Source organism: Branchiostoma belcheri, unplaced genomic scaffold (assembly GCF_001625305.1).
Source record: "Branchiostoma belcheri isolate BF01 breed outbred unplaced genomic scaffold, Haploidv18h27 scaffold13, whole genome shotgun sequence".
NCBI classification, from domain to species: domain Eukaryota; kingdom Metazoa; phylum Chordata; class Leptocardii; order Amphioxiformes; family Branchiostomatidae; genus Branchiostoma; species Branchiostoma belcheri.
The window spans coordinates 197,104-221,188 of record NW_017802713.1 but is presented as its reverse complement, the minus strand read 5'-3'; the positions used below and the strand labels follow the sequence as shown (position 1 = coordinate 221,188).

Below are 24,085 nucleotides of genomic sequence, written 5' to 3'. Positions count from 1 at the left end.
AACTTCTATTGTAAAGACCATAAAAAGGCTTCTGATGTCGACAGTTTCCCTTGAGACCTCACCATGGCTTTCTCTCGTGACAAGGACAACATGAGTGTTAACAGTGTGATATATGTTTACCCAGAACGTTTGTAGACATAACTTGATCTATATTGTCTCACTTAATAAGATTATATCAGTAATAAAAGTTTCAAAGTATATCCCTGTCATGCAATGTTTTTTTTTCATTTATAGGTCACGTTTTACGCTACAGATGTACGAAACTTTAAGGTATGACACACCTTTTCCCCATGGCAACAACGTTGACGCACCGTCTATTCACTTCAACCCTCTAGTTATGTAAGGCGGTCGTCAATAATACATCTTAAGTGCTCTTAACTTATCTATTCTTCAGTATCAATTGCCATGACATCACACTGACCTGAGTTAAGACAGAATTCATAGCATGCATACTGTAGAATGGGTGTAGAAAAACAGAAGAGTTCCTACTGGTGTAATTAGGCCACAGCAAGTAATTTTTATGGATGAAATCAGCGCGCGCATTAATTTTTGCCTGATTATGGAAAAAAAACAAGAAATTTTGTTGAATTCCGGTGACAGTGGTCAACATGCCGAAAATGGGCAAAGATGTCTGTTGCCATGCCGGAAGATGGATGGCAGATAACTTTGAAGAGAAGAGACAAGAAAAGGCTCTGATTTAATGTTTTGTTTCTTACTTTGATGCAGTGATATGTGATGCTGGCTGTGTATATGTGATGTTCCCAATGAATCAAAACCATTTGTACCATGATTGAATCAAAATTTTAAAATGTATACATAGGAACCTAGTTTTTTTCGGCCCGCCTTGTTTTTCCCCCGCTCGCTTTAGATTTGGAGTCTGCGGAGGATGTCATCCATAAAATTTACTTGCTGTGGCCTTATACAATGTTAAGACTTCATGCATTCAACTGGCCATGCCTATTTTAGCTTCCAAGGGCATCTTTTATCTTCCATGAATAATACAAGAGCTGCAATACCCAAATTCCTTAGCTTACGTTATGAAATACAAAAATAAGCATCATAGCATCGTCAAGGATAAGGAATGGATTTAGCCTTGACGCAAACCATGCTATAATAAAACTTCTATGACATCAGGAGCCTTCTTCACCCATCACCGCATAATAGAATCCCTGAGGACCTATAAAGGTATAAAATGAAGTACAGGGTCAAGTACCAAGTACAACGGTTACCGTCTCTCTCACATCAGCCTGAACACAGAAACGGCAGTCATGTCCAGCAAACGGTAAGTTTTTATCCGTAAATAATTTCATCAGGTTGGTAAACAAATGGACATCAAAGTTCTTTGATCACAACCATTTATTTCTCACGAGCCGACCGTCTGTCATCTTCATCAGGGCAATTCTGACTGGTTTACTGTTCACTGACGCTAGATGTTACATGGTGCATAGTGCACTAAAGGTGTTACATAGTTCACAGTGCACTGTTACTTGGTTTATAGTTATGGGTTCACCACACCACGAAGTGGTGGTGAACCCATATTGCTTTTTCTGATGTTTCTTCTTCTTCTCCTCCTTCTCCTGCCATTTTTTAAATGGATTCAGCTTCTTCATTTTAGGGCCTAAGGTCCTGAAATTTGGTATGGAGGTACAGTGGGCAAATACCCCTAGACGTTTTTTAAATTTTTGTGGTACAGGCTTTTAGAATAGTTTTATTTGAGTTTTTTGGCTGTGTTATAGCAAATGTATTACTGTGTTAGTGTGCCGTGTTTACCACGTCTGGGCATGAGTCATCACAATGGAATGCAGGGCATCAACCAATAGGCATGCAGCTTTCCTCTATACTTCTTGCTGATTGGCTGTTGGGATTTAACTTGATTAACACCTGCACAGAGCATTTCCACCTGCACAGAGCATTTCTTGCTGATTGGCTGTTGGGATTTAACTTGATTAACACCTGCACAGAGCATTTCCATACTGACAGTATGTCTTTATTCAAGTGTTTTGGTAGGTATTTCAAGCTTTTCTGCTCCAGCATTGGAATGCGAGGCATGAACGTTTTTTTATTTATTTTGAAAATCAACAGTTTGCATTATGCAATTAAAAATCCTAACCAATAAAGTAGGGAATAGCTATCCAACTGTTGTTTTAGTTGTATGTTACTTCATATTATAGTTTTATCAATGTAAATCATTGTTTTCCCTTGTGTTTCTCATTCTTTCCCTGCCATGTCGTAAAATGTGGTGAACCCATCGCTGTATTTGCTCCAAAGCAAATATGGCCTTTCTAGTTTTTAGCGTAATACAGTAACTGATATTGATATTAGTATATATGGTTAGAATAATATAATAGAATAGAATGCAATAACAGTTATGTTTCTTTTTCCTATTTATGTATTGCATATCCACTCTTTATCCTGTATACTAATGTTATTAGTTTTAAGTAGAGATACAATGTAGTAAGTTAAATAAGTAGATCGTATAGTATTACGTAAAAACGTATAGTTTTATATCACTACATTCTGTACTCATTGTTCTTGTCAACGTCTGTTTGAAATTAGCCCTTGGGCATGAACCTGCAATAAAGAACTCTTTATTATATGTCTCTAATCTCTCTATATATAACACGTAGTATATGCCTTGTATCATGTAAGTATCTGCTGTCGTTTAAACACTAATAATCACAAATCGATTATTGACTGAAAGTGAAGAATTTTATAAGATCTTTCCGTAAAATGATATTCATACCGCTATATGAAAAACATTATTTTGTGTACTGTCTTTAGAATCTCTGCAAACGATACTCTGGCCATCTTCAAGAGGGTTGATAAGAGTAAGGACAACCTTATCAACGAAAAGGAACTGAAGAAAGCACTCAAGGAGCTCGGGCTGTCTCCTGTTTCTGACAAGCTCATCAAGGTAAGAATGCATCTTATTATGATTATTGTTATGATCAATGATTTGTTATGATTCAAATATTGCTGATTATTGTTATGATCCATGATTTGTTATGATTTTAATCATTGTTATGATTATTGTTCTGATCAATGATTTGTTATGATTTGAATCGTTTTGATTATTTTTATGATCAACGATTTGTTACGCTACAAAATATTGTTATGATTATTATTATGATCAGGGATTTGTAATGATTTGAATTATTGTGTAAGAGATGGTTCATTGCATTGTATGTATGTGTTTTTTTTCCAAAATCAGGCGACAATTAATGCGCTCGCTGATGTCATCCAAAAAATTACTTGCTGTGGCCTAACTGACCATAAACATATTGTACTGATCCCTACATGAACAGTGCACCATGGAAGCGTTTGACAAGGACAAAAGCGGAGCTCTGAATTTCGAGGAGTTCCAAGCTCTGGTGAATCAAGTGGAGCAGGCTAAGGGACAACTCTCTTACAAAATGCGGGATATCTTCAAACGAATGGACCAGGTACTGTACCGTTATCGTGTTGATCTGCATGTACGTACATTGTACAAAAATTGTAGCATTAACATTTCCGTGAAGGAAATACTTTTTTTCTCTTGTGTTGCATGCTGGGATACCTTAACTCCTGACCTTAGAAGTAGTAGTATAAGTTGATTCATCTATAGCCTTGAATGTAGGTCGATTCTTTTGTACCCACGTGTCTGTCTGTACGTCTAGTTAAAGACCTTAAAAAAGTCCCTTCTTTATATATGTGTTGACCAGCCCCTCCAGTCTGTTCTCACTTGCTACATAATGTAATTCAACATCACTGCGTGTCTGCTACAGCACGAGTTACCATAGTGATAGCTGTCTGGTAGAGGTCATTTTTTTCTTTGGAGAAGAAAAATGGGGATACCCGTCTGGTTGAGGTTCTGTTTTTTTTTTGGAGAAGAAAAGTAAGAAACAGGATAAACATATGCAAAGGTAAACATATGAATAGTATGCTCGACTCGGAACCAATAGGTCCCGGGTTCGAGTCCTGACATGCCAACGATCTTGTGCCCTTTGGAAAGTCACTTTACACGACTTTCCTCACTTCGCTCAGGTGAAAATGAGTATTGTACTGTTCCTGTGCTGGTGTCGGCATTAATGTAAGTTGGAAAAAAACTTGAGTGTGCCGTCACCACGTCTTGTGATTATATGTTGGAATAAAAAAAAATAGTATCGTTAACAGATGAATAATATGACTTGCTAATTTCAGAACGGTGACGGCAGCCTGACCCCAGATGAGCTGAAGGCCGGCCTGGCCGCCATGGGGAACCACATGGATGACCGCGTCATCGACAGTATGATCAAAGTCGCCGACGTCGACAACGACGGACGGGTCAACTATGAGGAGTTCATCAAGGTCATGTCGGGCTAGAGGTCACAGATACTACCGAACCACTCTCTCTTCTTTCTAGTCTCTACCAGACTAACTACGCTGGCTATATATAGGAGAATATTTGCCAGGGGAGTTTGGCCGCCTTGTAGGTTTGACTGGCCGCGCAGTTCGGAGGAAAAGAAACTACCTCCCCGCCGCCGGACTCCCTTGGCCAATTTACTCTCTTTTTTTGCCGAATTCTACGATCCGTATTCCCCTAGAAAGGTCTAGTGGAGGCTACTTCTTTTCTGCCTAGATCTGTCTGCTTTTATTTCCAAGAGAGAACGGATGAGACATATTTAAAGATGTTACGAATAGGCTGCAAGCTCAATTTAGCAATGTACTTGGTCTAGTAATCGCATGTTAACGTTGACAAAATTTAAAAGCATGATCCTTGATACATGACGATGTACTTCTTTTCGATCAAAATTTATGCGGGCTCTTTGTCATTTCTAGCCTGGGTACCATCCGGATTTTCGCTACGCAACGCTTGAAAAAATCACAAAAGCGTTGCGTAGCGAAAATCCGGATGGTACCCAGGCTATGTCATTTCATGTCGGTGAAAGAAATTAAACTAGAGAGGTGAAATTGTGTAAGTTTTTTGTTGTTACGTCATTCCGTATTGTATGTGATTAAGTAATATTGTCTAGTCTGTTATTCGTGCTTGTACACCCAGCATTGCCTGAAAAACAGGTTATTATGAGTGTTACTGCTGGTTAAATGAATAAACTGAAACTGGATCTAATTAGTGTCCATGTATAGCTCATCATCAGTATGATATAATGGTAAATCATTTGTGACCCCCTCGTACATAGCTCATACAATTTATCCATGTATAAGATACACCATATACTACATATTCCTTCGAAATCGAAGAGTAATCATTACTTACGGTGATATAATTGTAGGTATGCAGGTTAATAAAATAAGGGAATTAACCCTCATCATATGTCAGCTGTGGGCTATGTACGTGTTTATCATGATATTAAACTGGAAATAATATTCTTTGACGTCTCCATTTTTCCTATGGGAACAACACTGGGACCTATCATTCATTCATCTATCATTCACTTGCACTAAGTACTTGTTAATAATGTATTATAGGAATCCTCATACTTTCCAGACATATCTTTGACATTAATTGTGCTAAGATGGCAAATAATTGAAAGAATACCCAAAATAATCGAAAGAAGACAACAAAACTCCAAGAACATCGTTCAGCATATCTGGGTTTTAAATCAATACATTTATGATTCATTATTTCCTTAGGTCTTAAAGAAAAGGGCGAATCTCATAAAAAGACAGTTGTACAGATTAATAATTGGATAAAAATCCATAACGATATTCAAAAGGCATGCGTACAGAAAGTATATAGATTCATGATGACCTGATATTTAATGGCAATATATTAGGTTTTATCACAAAAATACGGCCTTCAAATTTCCCTATTGTAGTGACCATTTGCCTTGCTTTAGAATCAATAATTAAAGCATGTGTCCAACAAAAAGACGAGGATTACTTTTGCTACAATGGATGAACTAATGACGCCATTATAAAGGGTTAAAAGGTTTCTCCATAGTCACGTACTCTAAATCCCAAAGGATGGAAAACCCTATAAAGAACAGTACCAAGGTCAAGTTGCCAGATACAACATTTCTACTTGCCTGAGCTGGTCCAAGACAGCAATAGCCATGTCTCATAAACCGTGAGTTATTTCTTAGTTTTTGCTATTTACTGACAGGTATTATATTTATCCTTTTAAGGATACTTAAAAGTACAATTTTTTTCAAATGAAAGTATAAATACATGTTTATCCTGCAATTTAAAAGAAAGTAGGAGCTACAAAATCGTTTTATTCCTTGAGATAGTTATATTTAAAGTTAAGCCTAACTCTAACCCTAACCCTAGCTTTCCCTAACCCTAGGCAAAATCGCTCAAAACATAGAAACTTTGGTACCATTGGTAACTTTTGGTATCATTTGGTAACTTTGGCCAGAAGATGAAAACTATTCTTCGCTACCAGATTTCTCGAAAGAATTTTTTACATTCCTTCCTAAAGAATTTCTGCAGATGACACCTTCGCGGTCTTCCAGAAGTTTGACAAGAGTAAGGACAACGTCATCAATAAGAGAGAGCTGAAGACCGCGCTCAAGGAGCTCGGGTTAGCTCCAGTCTCAGAAAAACTCATCAAGGTATTTATCATACATTTTCTGTTACACTGCCCAGTATATAATCAGCAAAGAGTCACCCTGCTCAGCAATCTACAGAACTTGGTAGGCTCTATCTTTGATGTACACAACATGTCCGAACAATTCCTAATGTAACATTTTACTTAGAGGATCACCGTATTTACACCCAGATACAAACTGCAACATTTTGACAATCACCCAAACTTACGTTATTGATACTAAACGGTTTGTATTAAATTAACGCCTACAAAACATGTTCTTTTTTACCATTCATTATTATTCATTACCATAATCACCGTGTTGCGATTTCCACCCATTTACTGTTCCCTGTTGTTTTTGTCATGTATTGTGTCGCTGTATACCTGCATGTCTGGTGGTGAGGTTAAAATTAGCTACAGCTAGAGTACCTCACCACCATGTCCTGTATTTTCCATGTCGAATTGCAAATTAAAAAAAAAGGTACTTACTAATTTTACCCGGGGTAATTTGCATGAAATAGAGACCTCTTGGTTCATAGTCGAGCATCTGCCGCTACGCCACACGATCCACATGAAAGTACTTTGTTAATTAGTGTCCTAGTGCTACTTAGATTCGATTAGTTAACTGTATTTTTCTCTATTGTCCGGCTAGTGTACGATGGAGGCATTCGACAAAGACAAGAGTGGAGCCCTGAGCTTTACGGAGTTCCAGGCACTGGTGGCGCAGGTAGAGCAGGCAAAACAGCAACTCGGCTCCAAGATGCGCGAGATGTTTAAACGCATGGACAAGGTATTTCTCCTCGAAATACATTATAGGAAAATCTTTTCAAATAACTTTGTAAGCATTGACATTTTTCATGTCATGGGGTGGTGGGACTAAAGCGCACTGGTATGTCAACATTGTGTATTTAAATGTTAATTGTATTTTGTTGTGTGGCGCTGTTAATATAAGTTATAAACTTGAGTGCAGCGCCACACTGTCATTGTTCAGTTTTGATATTTTGATGAATTAAAAAAAAGAATTATACTTGTATACACTAACTATACATTTTAGTTACAGAAACCATTTTGTACACTATTGCATCTACCTTTTTTATTCCAAATATGTAGGAAATTAATTTATACTTTATGCCTATTCATCAGATTATAGACCATACCTACTTTTCTTTATGGAAAAAATTGATGTAACGTTATTTATATCGTGTATATACAGATGCAGTAAGATCTAATGTAAATTTAGTATGGGATCTTAAGTATGGCGTTGAATATTGATTTATAACATTAAGAACCTTTAACCTTAGGTTTAATAATGGATAATAATGACTGCAGATTAATAATTCATCTGAGACGGCGACATTTTTCTCGTCAATCATGTTCAATAACATTTTTATATAACCTGGTTAGCATTAGTATTATTTAATATCTTGGGGTAGTGCTTCCGCGCACTATTATGTCAGCTTTATGTATTTAGATGTTAATTGTATTTTTTGTGAAAATAAAATTGAAAAAAGTTTTAAACTTGAGTGCAGCGCCACACTGTCCTTGTTACTGTTTTGTTGTGGTCACATCAATTTAATATGTTGGTTCTCGGATTTGCCTCTTCAATTTTTTTCTGATTTGCAAAAAAAAAAAAGATTCTGGTTCTGAATCAACTAAAAAATGCTCATATTTTGCCCCCAACAGTTGAGGAATGTCCTTTTCTTCCTAGTTGTCACAGTTTCTCCATCTAACAATGCAGTGGTTTGATTAAAGTTAAAAATTCATTGTTTACATATTAACCCAGCCTTATGTGTTGACTTCATGGCTCCTATCGTAGCATTTGGGGCTATAGTAGAACGCCTAGATCTGTTTTTTTGGCCCTGTCGCTTCATATTTTTTCTGAAAAAAATCCGAGAGCCAACAAATTAAATTGGCGTAGCCTTATGAATAAATGACAATGACAAAGACTTTATTGCATATGCACGCCCCACACGGGCCAAATGCACTAAGTTAAAGAACTTGGGTACAGGAATAGAAGAAGCAATTGTTACATTTGTGTGCTACGTCTCTATCTACAGGATCTAACTACAGGATTTCTTCTCTCTTTTTGAAACATGTATGGACAAATTTACATAGTTTTTCATTTACATCGTAGCGCTTGGATGTCATAATATGTTTGAACAATTTTGATTTAAAAAAATTATCTCAGAACGGTGACGGCTACATCAGCCCGGATGAGCTGAAGGCCAGCCTGGCTGCCATGGGGAACAACATGGACGATAAGGTCATCGACAACATGATCCAGGCCGCTGACCAGGACAGCGACGGGAGGGTCAACTACGGAGAGTTCATCAAGGTCATGTCATGCTCGTAAGGTCACTGGTTACTAAGCAACGATGGAGTCAAAGCACCCCAGCAGCGGGAGAGATATCTTATTAAGCATGCGTAACTTAGAGGAACATGAATGTGCTGAAAACGTATGGAATTAATGGAAAGCAAGTGTTTTTGTGTGACGTCACGACCGCCATATTGGTTGATTAAACCATTAAGAGTTTTTCGTTGAAGAGGTTCATCAGTCACGTAGAATTAACAGTTAGTAGAATATTCCTCAATCAGTGACTGTTTTTGAAAGGTAGAAACACGTACCAAATTTTCGATGTCCACTGTACATGTTGATCACGGATAGGCATAGTCTCGCGAGAACACGAGACTAGGTCGAGACTTGTGCGGATCTTCTGGCATCCCCCCCCCTCCCATGTACAATGGACATCGAAAATTTGGAGATACGTGCTTCTACCTTTCAAAAAGAGTCACTCATTAAGGCATATTCTACTAACTGGTAAGAGTTTTGCTGTCAAGATTTGCTGTCAGATGTAATATGACGTAGTTTTGTGATGGAAACTAGAATTGTCCTGGTAGATATCTATGCGACATGCAATCTCCACAAAAAGTAATTTACAAAACTTGTCAAGTTTAGTACATGTATGCTATGGAAACTTTGTGTTTACATTCAAGTGTGTTTCAAGTCAGTGCCTGTTAAGCAATTTCAAATTGCTCATAAATGATGTAATAATCTCTTCTGCGTGGTTCTTTCTTTAAAGGTCATTTAGGTTAAATAATTGTCGAGTTGACATTGTGATAGATTGATATAACCATGCAAGTCATGCGTATCAAGTTTCAGTACAGCTCATAACGTTTATTTAGCTTGACGCCTAAGCCTTAAACTGTGTCTTAATTTTGTCATAAGCAACGGTAGACAAAAAAAAACATATCGTATAATTGTTTGTGCAGTTTAAGAGTCAGTTTGTAGGGGGCGCCCATAACATACAATTTGTATTGTATGACCGTAATACTTTCAACGAACTTTTCCATTACGTTCTACACTTCTAATGCCATTCGAAATTACAAGTCATTTTGAACTGCACTCAAATCTATTTCAAACAGGACAATAGTTAAGACATCCACACTGCTTTAACGTGGATTACTTTGGACTAAAGTAAGCACTGCATTTGTGACATGGCATCCGTCTACAATAGTCACTGTCAGTAGAAAGTCGTCAGACTGGTTCTTTCTACTATTGTTCCAGATTTAGAACAGTCTCTGTTGTCCCGAGGCCCTTCACGTGACTTTAATTTTTCTTGATAGATATCTAGAAAAATCAAAGTCACGTGAAGGGCCTGAAATGTCTCATTAATTAAAAATAAGAGATGCAAGGTGTCGAATTAAATTTAAGGCTTGTCTTTGAATACTCTAAATTTCAGTAATGATAAAATAGAACCTACATTTCTTTAAAAAGTTCACTGTTGTAAGTTATCTGGTTTAGCCTAACACAGCTATAACATGTTCGAAAGAATATTTGTTCCAGCCGATTACATAGTCCACACACGTGCACACACACAGTCGGAAAAACGTTGCCTACGTGGCAGCTATGACTAATAGCCCACTTGACTTCTAGCCTTTATCACGACAAGACAGCCGAGTCAGACACACGTCAACACTGACATCTTTATTCTTCTATTGGCAACTGTCAAACAAGGTAAGGCCACAATTTCTACCCTTGCAGTTACGTACATGACATTTTCCTAAATCATTTCTTACTGTGAGTAAAACTTCTGCTCCGTTTTGGCTGGTAAGAAAAGGGTGAATTTGAGGGTCACCTTAGTTATCATGTCCAGGCAATATTCGTTTGGGATTTATCATAGTTTAAGAGCTTAAACTTTATTTATGGTCCTGTCACATCTGTCGTGGGTATATGTACGCCAGCAAATTGAGGAAATCCTTGCAAAGTTTTGCTGTCTCGTGAGAGAAAACTAGGCTTCTTTGCTAGATGCTTGATGGTGGTCAGTTTTGTCAGCATTGATGGAAAACCTATCACAAAGAAATTGTACGACGTCCAAGTCTACGTGCTACAAAGACTTCACTGTCGTTCAATACGGGCTTAAGCTTGCTCTTTCTAAGTTAAAAATCCATTCGGGGTTTGTGCGACAACAAACACCGGTAACGCTGTGTTTTTCTGTCTTTGTGCCATAGAAATGTTTGACCAAACAAAAAAAAAAATATTATCTACTGGCATTCATAGATGACTTCGTCCTGCTATGCCCTTTGTGTTGACATAACAAATTGTTGTCCTACCATTAGGTCTGTTTTACGCACTGTCCTTCTATGTTGTACCTTGCTGACCTAAAACATTTTATAATGACAACATTCATTTCCGAAAAAGAAATATACCACTTGTTTGTAGCAATATAAATGTTAGAGTTGGACGTACTAGGGGGCGTTCCCTTTGTGTTTTGACACACCATCTGTAATAAGCGGGCGTCGCCAAGCAGATACGCATGACTAGAACCGAACAATACTATGTTAATATACATCATTACACAGAATCGAACCACGAGTCAGAAAGGTCATCGTTGGTTGTCTTAAACTAATCCATGTAAAGTTCATTCACTCTGTTTTGTCTGAGATAAAAAGAGCGCCCACTTAACATTCATATTTTTGCTATTAAAGGTAATTTTATGAATCTTAAAAAATCTGCCCTAACGTATACGGACACTGTACGTTTCTTGCGTACTGTATCTGTATGTATAATACCTTAGACCTGTACGTTAGATTCCTCTATGCTTGGCATACTACGCAGTATGTTATTTCATCGAAAGATATTTTCTCATCTTCTATATATTACCACTAATTGCTGCGTGTAGTTATATTTAGTACAGGACAACAATGCTCATTAAAGATTAATGTGTTTTCATATAGAATAAAAAATGGCGGACATCAAGGCTATTTTCGAAAAGTACGACGTAAACAAAGATGGCTCCATCTCTACGTCAGAGCTGAAGGCGGTGGTGAAGGAGTTTGGCCTCCCTCCATGTGATCATCTTGTTGGGGTAAGATCTAAAGTTAGGACGTGACGCCATAGCTGATTGGATGATACTGTCAAGGATGTGACGCCATAGCTGATTGGACGATATATCTAAAGAATGTGACGCCATAGCTGATTGGATGATACTGTCATCATCTGTCACATACTGTAAAGGATGTGACGCCGTAGCTGATTGGATGGTACTGTAAAGGATGTGACGCCGTAGCTGATTGGATGATACTGGGATAGTTATAGCCTCTACCAGGCTCCCTAGGTTGCTGGACAAAAAATATTTGACCAAAAGACTGAATAGCAAGGCAGTGGAGTTAGCCGGCTACTGTTGTGAAATGCTTTTCAGTCCCCAGTGACCCAGAGAGCCTGGTAGAGGCTTGAAAATTCCTACATTTGAATTTGCCTTGAAGTTCATATTTTAAATACACGCAGCTGCAGCTACAAATGCAGATTAAAATTTACTGGGTGACTTCAAACTTTAATCATCCAACATGGCCGACAATATTTGCGTTATTGTCACGTGATTGCAAATACCCTTTTCTATTGACTATTGTGGGTAGGAGGACATGTATACTGAACCACCCCACTAGAAGGGCTTGAAAGTAACTATTTGCTCTTTTCAAAAGACTTTCTTTAAGCAACCAGAAAAATTCGTGTAACCGCTACCTTGCTCTAAATCCATGTTGTGCACCAACACCCACACAACTAATTTACTGTATACACTAGCGTTAAAACAAGGTCAATATGAATTCTTTCATGCCAACATGTCTTGTACTCTCAATTACGACTTTCATTTCTTTTTTTTTAGAAGAATATCTTAGCATCACCAACTTTGTATGTATATTAGCATCACTAACTATTTTGCCATACGTTGTACCCACTACATCTGTTGTGCAATAAAGTTCTTCTTTCTTTTTTATAATGTCCTCGTAGCAAATCATCAAGGACTGTGACCAGAATGGGAACGGGAAGCTGGAGTTGGAAGAGTTTAACGTCGTCATACAGGTGCTGCAGCAGGTCCAGATCAGCATGGCGGACCCTCAGGTCATGGCGGGAGAGATGAAGAAGATGTTCCAAGAGTTTGACAAGGTGTTTAAATGCATTCCATTGGGTTTTTATATTGAATGAATGAAGACCTTTATTGTACACACATACCCACTGGGTTCAGTACAGGTCACAGTAAAAGGATGGTATACAGATAACGTTACATATATACATCGTCAAGTAGCTACAATTGAGTAAATTAAGTAAATTCGGTTTCTTCTCGTTTCTTAGTAATGGCAAAAAGGTAATATAACAGGTATGTTTCAATATAGAAGGTTTATAGGGCATCGTTCTTGTTTCTTATTTCTGAGCACAAGAGTTGTCTAGCACCCCCAAAATGTTTAGTATATCATGTTCAGAATACGTCATATTGAACCAGAAGTTCCGCTGCAGTACCATAACAAGCTGCTAGGGATCCCAGAATCTAAGCATTTGAGGTCTCATCAAGACCTATCCATATACCAAATATCTTTACAATCCATTCATATTAATCCATCCATACTAAACTTATATTGTTCACACACACACACACACACACACGCACACACACACACACACACACACACACACACACACACACACACACGTGCACACATAGTCCTGAAAATATTGCTTTCTTGGCAAAGTTAACATTTTTTCTTGAAAATATTTGCCTGTTCCAGAACGGTGACGGTTTCCTGAGTAAGGAGGAAATGCAGGCGGCCATGACGAAAGTCCACGGCATCAACATGTCGGACGAGTCGTGCAACAAGCTGCTGAATGTCGCCGACAAGAACAAAGACGGAAAACTCGACTACAACGAGTTCGTCAACATGCTCACGCAACAGTGAGGGCGAAGCTACGCAGAGTTTAGCCTCTACCAGGCACCGCGGATCGCTGGAAATATAGTAGACATTGGCCGACATAAAGGGATAGTATACCAGAGAAGATCCCGGGCCATAGAAGATCCAATTCGCGACCCACGGAACGCAAATTGGAACTTCACTCTGGTCGGATCCTCGCAGAGTTGGCTCACACCGTCAATTTGGGATGAATTAAAGGCATCCAGCGCAATGTTTAGGGCTTGGAAACCAGATTTTGCAAAGTCATTATTCTAGTCACTCATACTAAGTTGAAATAACACTGTCCCAATGTATATCGACATTCATTGAGCAAAAATGCCCCAAATTTCTGACGAAAAACGGTTACTGGAAGAACCTGGATTGGTTTTAAGGGTACCGCCCAGAAGATCAAGAACGAATGTAGGACAGTATGTGTCAAAATCATACAGTATCGATTGCCTTATTCAGAATATTTCCAGTTTTGGCGCCCTGAAATTGTTCACTCAATGGTTGTTATAACAGTCAAGTCATTTTAAAGATTCTTCATCTATAGCCCTATGATTTTCCTTAAAAACACAAGATACCCTAAATCGCGTATATTACACCACACCCGTAAATTAGAGATAAAGGTATAGTCAATTGAAAATAAAGTTTGGTACATGTAGAATATGGTGTATATTTCATATTAATGCAACATTTCACCATGTGTATGTAGATTAAGGTTTTTAGTCTACGGTGAATGCTCCCCATAGACACCTGCATTGCTACAATATTAGCTGGAATAAAGTTATGTTTAACCGTAATATTGCTTGGATTTTATTGTTTATTTAGTATACCACCATTACATATTGGTAAAATGGAAGTAATAACGTGATGGATTGAAAAAGAGAATGTAATGCATTTTCAAATTCTAAACCGATATAATGTTCAAAAGATCGCTATCCAGTGAAAAGTACCTCTAGCGTTTGTTCAAACGACTATTCTTTTATCTTACACCGAGCTAGAACAGAGTGAGTGAGTGAGTGAGTGAGTGAGTGAGTGAGTGTGTGAGTGATTGAGTGTTTAAGTGATTGAATGAGTGAGTGAGTGAGTGAGTGTTTGAGTGAGTGAGTGAGTGAGTGAGTGAGTGAGTGAGTGAGTGAGTGAGTGAGTGAGTGAGAGCTACAGGTAGAACAAAAGTAAAATAATCCAAATCGTTCTTTCTTTCTCCCTATTCGGGTTACCACTCAAATGGCACACAATAGCAGAAATAGGTTATAACGCAGGGGATGTAGAAAACTTGTCTACACAAAACGTAGTACTACAAACCGGTTTAGCGCCTTTTCGGCCACCAACTTAATTTTGAGCGAATCTGCAAAAATTGCAAGGCATCCAGCGCAATGTTTAGGGCTTGGAAACCAGATTTTGCAAAGTCATTATTCTAGTCACTCATACTAAGTTGAAACAACACTGTCCCAATGTATATCGACATTCATTGTGCAAAAATGCCCCAAATTTCTGACGAAAGACGGTTACTGGAAGAACCTGGATTGGTTTTAAGGGTACCGCCCAGAAGATCAAGGACGAAAGTAGGACAGTATGTGTCAATATCATACAGGATCGATTGCTTATTCAGAATATTTCCAGTTTTACCGCCCTGAAATTGTTCACTAAATGGTTGTTAACAGTCAAGTCATTTTAAAGATTCTTCATCTATGATTTTCCTTAAAAACACAAGATACCCTAAATCGCATATATTACACCATACCCGTAAATTAGAGATAAAGGTACGTATAGTCAATTGAAAGTAAACTTTGGTACATGTAGAATATGGTGTATATTTCACATTAATGCAACATTTCACCATGTGTATGTAGATTAAGGTTTTTAGTATACGGTGACTGCTCCCCATAGACACCTGCATTGCTTGGTTGTCTACATTAGCTGGAATAAAGTCATGTTTAAACGTAATATTGCCTGGAGTTTTATTCTTGTTCATTTAGTATACCACCATTAGATGGTAAAATGGAAGTAATAAAGCGATGAATTGAAAAAAGAATGTGATGAATTTTCAAACTTATATATACGGATATGATGTTCAACAGCTCCAGTGAAAAGTACCCCTAGTTTTTGTTCAAACGACTATTCTTTTATCTTACACCGAGCCAGAACAGAGTGAGTGAGTGAGTGAGTGAGTGAGCGAGTGAGCGAGTGAGTGAGTGAATGAGTGAGTGAGTGCTAGAACAAAAGTAAATCCAAATCGTTCTTTCTTTCTCCCTATTCGGGTTACCACTCAAATGGCCCACAATAGCAGAAATAGGTTAACACACAGGAGATAAAAAAACTTGTCTACTCAAAACGTACTAGTACAAACCGTTTTAACGCCTTTTCGGCCACCTTAACTGTTAATTTTGAGCGAGTCTGCAAACTTTGAGTACTAGTAGCAAAGACGACATATCAAATTTTATCTTTACTGTGGCGTTTTTAACAACATTTTGATAAATTACTCTTCTAAGACATTTGAATATTTACAATACTAGTATGGTGTATTTAAGATTTTAAACAATGGTTACATTTTATCCCTATGTGTGTAAACAGCTGTGTGTTGCATTTGTAATTGTAATTGTATTTTGTAACCAGACCCAATAATTCAATCGAATGCATCTAGGTTGCCAGTGGATCCTGTTTGTTCAATAACAATGAACCAGTCTATACAAATGTAGATAATTACTCACAAAGGCACCCAGGCATGTCGCAATAATAGCATGTCACGCTCTACCTTCTTGTGCCAATTTTGAAACACCTCAGGTATGTCCGGATGACTGGTCATCATGTCCAGAATTGTAATGGTCTTAAGTCGTATTACCGACGTAATGTCCAGTCATTAAGTATATGATTTATAGAACACGAGTATTTCGGATTGTTAATTCACTACCTTTTATGACGTCAATCCTCTTTAAAAATAGATATTTTAGTTAAGGGATTAAAGACAATTTGTGAAATAACATGCATGTCCTACAAGTGACGTTTGAAACGAGCTCATTACTAACTAAATACCACTAAATGCAGATAATTAAGTAATTAAGGCTCATCACCTCTACTAGATTTGCTTGTCTTTCTACTTGTCTTAGTTTGGCAGCCAGGGACGTTAATAGTCTTCAGCAAAAAGAAGAAGAAGATAATGGCAACTGTATGAGATAAATTCTAGCTGGTGAAAGCCCATTGGTGATTCGGACCCATTTGTCCTACAACAGATTAGCGACAGAAATTTAAAAATATTCTTTGATATACAGTTGTGGGCGTGTCATATACATATGTAAATCTCAACTTTGTTATGTTTCTAAAAAAACTTATCGTAGATTCTTCATTATTCAGATTATCGTCAACGGCCGGTGTTGGCATCATCATAGGCATAGACTCGCTAAAGAAAAGATATACCACGATACGATATGTTTCAAAAAAAAAAAGACTGCTTGACAATGTCATCTTTGAGCCTGGTTAACGCCCTGGGCTATGATTTAAGAATAGCGTCTTGGCTTAAGGCGGGGTCACATTCTTACACTTCTTTGTGTTTTCTTTGTGTGACATTCGTCTTACACTTCTTTTGAAATTTCAAAGAGGTCATGAGAGAACCAACCGTCGATAACAGTCTTCAAGAACCGTTTTTCGTCATAACCTTTCGTTTTTCGGATCAATCCGTCACATCGCACACACGGCTTTCCAAAGCAAAAGCCCTTCATTTCCTATCGTATCGTACAACGGAATGTGAAGGGGTCATTTCAGGACAAGGGGAGTCGGGCCCAACTTGGATCGAGGCAGAGGTTGGTAGGAAAGATTGTAACCCTTGTACTATGCCCCGTTTTTAATTAGTGAGGGAATTCCGAAGCGACAAACAATTAATATCGTGGCATGTTAGAAAGGTCACAATCTTCCCCACCAACCTCTGCTTGGTGAGCAAGGGGGAGTGGCTAAGTACTACCTGCCGTCTGCAGAACTTATGCACGGGTCTCACGGTTATGGTAATTAGGCCACAGCAAGTAATTTCTATGGATGACATCAGCACGCGCATCAATTTTCTGATTTTGAAAAAGAAATGTTTTTGCTTCTGACAGTGGTCAACGTACCGAAAATGTGCAAAGATATTGCCATGCCGGAACGTGGATGGCAGATAACTATGTAGAGGAGACAAAGGCTCTGAATTAATGTTTCGTTTCAGATACAGTGACATGTGATGCTGGCTGTGTATATGTGACGTTCCCATGCCCACTGAATCAAAAATTCAAAACCATTTGTACAATGATTGAGTCAAATTTTTAAAATGCAGGAACCTTGTTTTTTTCCGGCCCGCCTTGTTTTTTTTTCGCTCGCTCGCATTAGATTTAGAGTCTGCGGAGGATGTCATCCATAAAATTTAATTGCCGTGGCCCTAGTCGGTGAGTCATACCCAGACACACCCACCACCAGTAGGACCTGTCGACAAGAGACACGGTGTGACATTTCTGACTCTCTCCACTCGACTCGGCAGATTCGTGCTTTATCCACTCTCAATTACCTACACTCTGCAACTGGTGAGGTGAGTGGGTCCGGGCACGTTATGTCACATGTACATGTGTTCGCGTCGTGGTCGAGAATCTTTCAAACACATGTTCACAGTTGTGTGTGTGTACTCTTTATACATATAGAACTCTTTATACATGTATGGGCTATACTATACAGCGGGGTGCTGGCTGAAGAATAGTAGAAATTTGTTAAATGAGCACAACAGCTATGCAGATACCATTTGCAAATAATCGGTGGAAAAATTTGAATCTGTACCGAAGACCGGGCAATGCCCTCTGATCCCCACATTCTTTTTTTAGTCCGCCAAGAGCTTGTGGTCTTAGTTTTGTCACTGCACCAAAAGTAGTTGTGTAAGAATGTGCGTTTATTTCATTCGTTGACCGAGTAAAGGTATTTGGTCGCCCGTACGCTGTTGAATATCAGCATTGTTAAAGCTCCTTGGAATAATGCATTTGACCCCGTGCATTTTTCCGTAAGCCTACTTAACAGTGCGGGACAGAAAAAAATATGCGAACTCTACGGACCGTGTAGCGTAAATCCTGCATTCTACAGCCATGCCTGCATTCCTTTGTCTTCACAAAGGTGCGGCTTAAGTTGTGTTCGTATCACCTATAGAACTACAGTCGGGTGACTATTTTTTCAAGGAACCCGAACAATACACCTGTTTTTATCACCTACTTGAAACGCCATTGTAAAGATTCTTTGGAAACTCGAAAAGAACACCTGTATTTTTATAAACATTGTCACTCTAATGCACGTATAGGTCGGTCTGGAGGCTGGATAAATATGTGAACTTTTTTAAACACTTGTCTATAGTGTAGGTGAGAATGCATTGTTGTTTTCATGTGAGAAATTGGAATTTGAGGTGAACAGTCTTGATGATACACTGGCACAGATATTTACGTATTTGTAAAGGAAGTGTAAAAATATAAAATATGTTAACGTCGTATTTAAGCACACTGAAAGGTGACGGAAAGACGGAATTTGCCTTTCGGCAGCCTTTAGGAAGTCGTAAAGTCTACAGAAATATTTTCTCACCTTTAATACTTCTTTACATGTTGCGGAAAGTTTGCTAAAATGTCTGTTTTCGAGCTGTGTTATTAGGTCATATATCTAAAAGTTGATACCCGAGTGTTTGTCGGCATTTCCTTTTAATTCCCTGGGCGTCTGAGGGTGTGAAATTTGTCGGCAGTGATGAGAGAGTTGGGCTGTCTAATTGTATCATTTCACACCTTAAGTATTAATCAGAAGGTGTGCCGGTGTTCAGTTAAGTAAAAAGTGTGAAAAAAACACAGGTCATAAAAAAGTAGTTTAGAAAAATGCAATGCAAACAAGAAGAGTTTAGACGACTGTTGTCTGTTGCATTTGCGTAGCAACGGCTAAATTACAATTTCTAATCAGCAACTTAACAATACAGGTAGAATTGTAAATGCCCAGGGGTATACTGATACATATCTTCGTCGGAAAATTATGAACACCTGCAGTTAAGGACACACCGCGTTAATTTTATGGATGACATCGTCTGAAGACCCCCAAACTAGTGCGCGCGGGCGAATAAAAAAATCACGGACAAAAATAAAAATGCTACTAAACCACAGGAATACAAAGCTGGTATTGTGAATTTGCGGCAGTACATAACGACGTATACAACAAGCCGGCGCAAGCTGGCTTTTAGCGGAATTTATGAATCAGCACTGTACTGAGTTCTTGAGTCGTGGAGCTTCGGTTGCCTGGGTGCCCGGCTCTGTATTGCTGCCATGGACTACCCAGGCCTAGAGCCAGGCCAGAGCCTCGGTAGACGTGATCTTTTTGTTTTTTGAGAACAGGCTAAAATCAATGCACGCGTGGATGTCATCCATAAAATTAAGTCAGTGTGGCCTACGTAATGTGTATTTTAGTTACAACTTCATCATCATGATTATATCTGTAGTACTGAAGTAGTTTTAACCTTTTAGCTAACAACTCATGGACATTTTGTAAAATGCAGAGTGTATGAAAGGCCGTGAACGACATATCTCATTATTTCAATGAACGATATACAATGGAATAGCATTTAAAGATATGCGTGAGAAGGTTTCGTCGCCAATGTCGGTCAAACCCAACTGTCTAACAAAGGTCGTTCCTCTAGTCTGGAGCAAATGACGCGTAAATTAACGTACAACAGAACACCCGCAACCGAGTCATCATTATAGGTCACGTTGGTCGACACGATTTGAAGTAAATACAAATGTAATTGCATCTATTAAAACCCACCTGTTCTCTGCATGAGGTCATTTTGATTGTCTTGGCCACTGGTGGTAAGATATGTTTCTTGCTTTCTTACGTTAGGCCACAGCAAGTAATTTTTATGGATGGCATCAGCGCGCGCATTAGTTTTCGCCTGATTTGGAAAATAGCGGGCGAAAAATAATAAGGCGGGCCGAAAAAAACAAGGTTCCTACATTTAAAAATTTTGACTCAATCATTGTACAAATGGTTTTTATTCAGTGGGAACATCACATCTACACAGCCAACATCACATATCACTGCATCAAAGTAAGAAACAAAACATTAAATCAGAATCTTTTCTTGTCTCCTCTCTTTAGTTATCTGCCATTCACCTTCCGGCATGGCAACAGACATCTTTGCCCATTTTCGGCATGTTAACCACTTTCAGAAGGCAATAAAATTTCTTGTTTGTTTCCCCCCAAATCAGGCGAAAATTAATGCGCGCGCTGATGTCATCCATAAAAATTACTTGCTGTGGCCTTACCGACCTGATAAAACTATTGATGGGTTGATGTAATGAATAGTATGACCGTGTTTTGTGTGTAGAATCAAGATGGCGGACGTCCAGGCCCTGTTTGACAAGTACGATGAGAACAAGGACGGGTCCATTTCTGCAGAGGAGCTGCTCAATGTAGTCAGGGAGATGGAGCTGCCGTGGACCAACAAATTAGTCTCGGTAAGTCATTTTTTCTCTTAATTTTCTATTGTTTAATATTCTTCTCCATTTTCACTATTTAAGGTTCGGAGTAGAAATATGCCATCTAGAGTTTCATGTGGTGTTAAAAAGTGGTACTTTATAAATTAGCAATGGCATGACGAGGTCAAATTAGTAACTGTTGTTGTTGTTAAAAACGTACATTGAGACACAGAAAACTTGTTTACAATGTTTAGAAACGCAACTAATAAACGTGTAGTTATGTACCTATTGACATTAAACATAGTACGGCTACATATAGTACTGAAAAGTTGCATATTAAAAGTTCACTGTGTAATACGTGTTTAAAACTTTTGTTGCAACACAACGAATTGTTCTCATCTAGAGCTCATTCGACCAGTCAATCAAGTCTTTTTGAATAGATTAACCCAGCAGTGAGACTTGTTACTAGTATGTGACTTGTCTGACTTGACGTCAACATGGGGTAAACTATATCGACCCCCGTCGCGGTTGCGTGATGGGTGATGTGTTGGAACAAAGGTTTTTAACTTCAAACATATAACTATCAACACAGATGAACTTTCCTGACTGTTTTACATTGTTTCATTTAGGCTATGATCAGAGAGCGTCAGGTCAACGCGAAGGGAGTCATGGACCTGAATGACTTCACTAAAGTGGTGAAGTCCTTGGAGGAAATCAAAAAGTCTCTGAGAAACCCAGAGGAGACCCAGGAAGCAATGGTGGCGGCCTTCAATAAGATAGACAAGGTAGCGTTAATGTATCCATGAAAAGATACAAGATATAATAACAATTGATATGAAAAGTATATATTGAAAAAGTTTATAGTGTCACGGAAAAGAAAAGTAACCTACAGTGGGTGTCACTGGAAGACAGACGAAATATGTCCAGACCGTGCATGGTGTACAAAATGACTAATAAACTGGTGGACGTACCAATTACTAAGTACCTAATGCCAGACCAGACGAGAACAAGGAAAGCTATGCATTCTAGTACCAGAGTTATCAACCAAGGATTGAGGTGTTCAAAAACTCTTTCATTCCCAGAACTATCGCAGAGTGAAACTCGCTATCACCAAGTTAAGTACGAGTACACTAGGAGCATTATCATTAGATATCTTTAAACAATGTTAAGAGATGTTCAAGGTTTAGGTCGTCCGGTGTAATGTAGCCAGCTGCCGCCGCGCCGCGTGCTTGCGCAGCTGGTGTGTTACGCTGAAGGGCGGTTATACCGGCTATACAGATACAGATCCAGTACATCATTCAACTAATCACTGTTTCATCCTTGTCGGATATTTCCAGAACGGTGACGGTTTCCTGTCCCATGACGAGCTGAGGGAAGGCCTGTCCACCGTGGTCGGTATGGAGCTGTCCGCGGCGACCATCGCCGAGTTAGTCCGGGTGGCAGACGCCAACTCGGACGGACAGGTGGACGTCAAGGAGTTTGTGCAGATGGTCACAAGTTTCTTCTGATGCGTGGCCATGGTGACGATGCGTTGCCATGGTGACAATGCGTTGCCATGGTGACAATGCGTTGCCATGGTGACAGTTGCCATATAAGGCTTCGCACCTCATCGATCTGCGCGCCTGCTTTTATTCTAGATGGGTATTTAGTGAGATTTCGGTGATTTGGGTTGTTGTTAAACCTGTAGATTTTCAGCAAGGAATCGTTTAAAAGTCACCCTGGTTCTAATAATGTACGATTTTATGCAAGATTCTGACAAAATATCGGGTTCTGATGAAAAATACATAATGTTACATATACGCATTGTAACAAACCATCAGATATGTTTGACGGTCACCATCATAGAATTTATACTAGCAAACTATGCATGTGTGATATGTTTTTGTTTTAGGATGCTGTTGAAGCTATGTGAAAATACAACATGAAACCAGAGTACATTGTGTCTTGTTGTCTTTCTTCATACTACCAGTTAGTATTGTGTAACTCTATTAAAATACACGCACTGTAGAACACTGTAAAATGTGTTGGACAGCACCAATTTTGCAATTGGCTGAAGAAAAATAACCAAAACATGGCACATGATTATTTTGTTTTATTACCATTATATTCTTCTTACGGCAGTGCTTTGCTAAGATATAGCTCTATGTTTTCTTTCAACATTATTTATTTATTTATTTTTATGAAGATTTACCATATTTAGTGGAATGATTGACATAACAAGTGATTATCACCTCTTCAAGATGTCAAACCTGAGACCAGACTGTAAGGTTTGAACCACTCACACCGGGAAGGTCCCCTACTCTTTTCACTATAGTAAGTGTGGTGGGTTCTTTAACGTGCCTGGGGTGTGGCTCTCCCAAACACGGGACCTATTGTAACATTTAACGTCCTATTCGAGGGACGATAGGATTACATCAACACGAGAGTTTATTACATTAAAATATCATATAAACTAAAAAAGTACCGCAGAGCAACACGACTGCACTACGTGCTCTGTAGAGCCTGCTACCGAGGTTACTAACCTAACAGATTTTCTACCGTATCGTCAGTGACGTCACGGTCAAAGGTTGAAGGTGAAAGGTGACCCAGCAGTCAACATCGAAATGTCATTGACACGTAAAACACTGAATCATCGTCGACACGGCTGAATAGTAATTACGAACTAACAATAACTATGCCTGCAAGTTCCTATCATTGGCAAAAGAAAACGAAACATTTACTGTTTACTAATAATAGATACTCTACGTCATGATGAGAAGGATAAATAGTATTTTTTTCTCAACACAACGTTAGTAATTGTCTTGATTGTGCCTTCAAATCACACACGACGATACCCACTTGTTAGCACATTCTTCACACATCTCATTATCAAATCCTTAACGCTCGCTTTAACACAACAAAGCCATCTTTCTAAC

At 38.7% G+C, this 24,085-nt stretch overlaps 4 protein-coding genes across 4 annotated transcripts; all 4 read left to right on the top strand.

The window, feature by feature from the left end:
• The first annotated feature begins 1,268 nt into the window (after nt 1-1,268).
• Nucleotides 1,269-4,341, top strand: LOC109463652 (calmodulin-4-like). The gene is made up of 4 exons (XM_019760506.1): nt 1,269-1,282; nt 2,782-2,914; nt 3,306-3,443; nt 4,180-4,341. Exons 1-4 carry the CDS (start codon nt 1,269-1,271, stop codon nt 4,339-4,341), a joined length of 447 nt encoding a protein of 148 aa, XP_019616065.1.
• Nucleotides 4,342-6,032: 1,691 nt separating this feature from the next.
• Nucleotides 6,033-9,111, top strand: LOC109463651 (calmodulin-like). The gene is made up of 4 exons (XM_019760505.1): nt 6,033-6,046; nt 6,401-6,533; nt 7,161-7,298; nt 8,697-9,111. The coding sequence occupies exons 1-4, from the start codon at nt 6,033-6,035 to the stop codon at nt 8,859-8,861; spliced, it is 450 nt and encodes a 149-aa protein (XP_019616064.1). The 3' UTR covers nt 8,862-9,111.
• A 1,330-nt stretch (nt 9,112-10,441) lies between these two features.
• On the top strand, nt 10,442-13,800 carry LOC109463928 (squidulin-like). Its single transcript, XM_019760824.1, has 4 exons — nt 10,442-10,523; nt 11,744-11,874; nt 12,795-12,950; nt 13,568-13,800. Exons 2-4 carry the CDS (start codon nt 11,752-11,754, stop codon nt 13,733-13,735), a joined length of 447 nt encoding a protein of 148 aa, XP_019616383.1. The 5' UTR covers nt 10,442-10,523; nt 11,744-11,751; the 3' UTR covers nt 13,736-13,800.
• Nucleotides 13,801-18,148: 4,348 nt separating this feature from the next.
• Nucleotides 18,149-23,103, top strand: LOC109463926 (calmodulin-4-like). The gene is made up of 4 exons (XM_019760823.1): nt 18,149-18,278; nt 21,080-21,209; nt 21,800-21,955; nt 22,508-23,103. The coding sequence occupies exons 2-4, from the start codon at nt 21,087-21,089 to the stop codon at nt 22,676-22,678; spliced, it is 450 nt and encodes a 149-aa protein (XP_019616382.1). The 5' UTR covers nt 18,149-18,278; nt 21,080-21,086; the 3' UTR covers nt 22,679-23,103.
• The last annotated feature ends 982 nt before the right edge of the window (nt 23,104-24,085 follow it).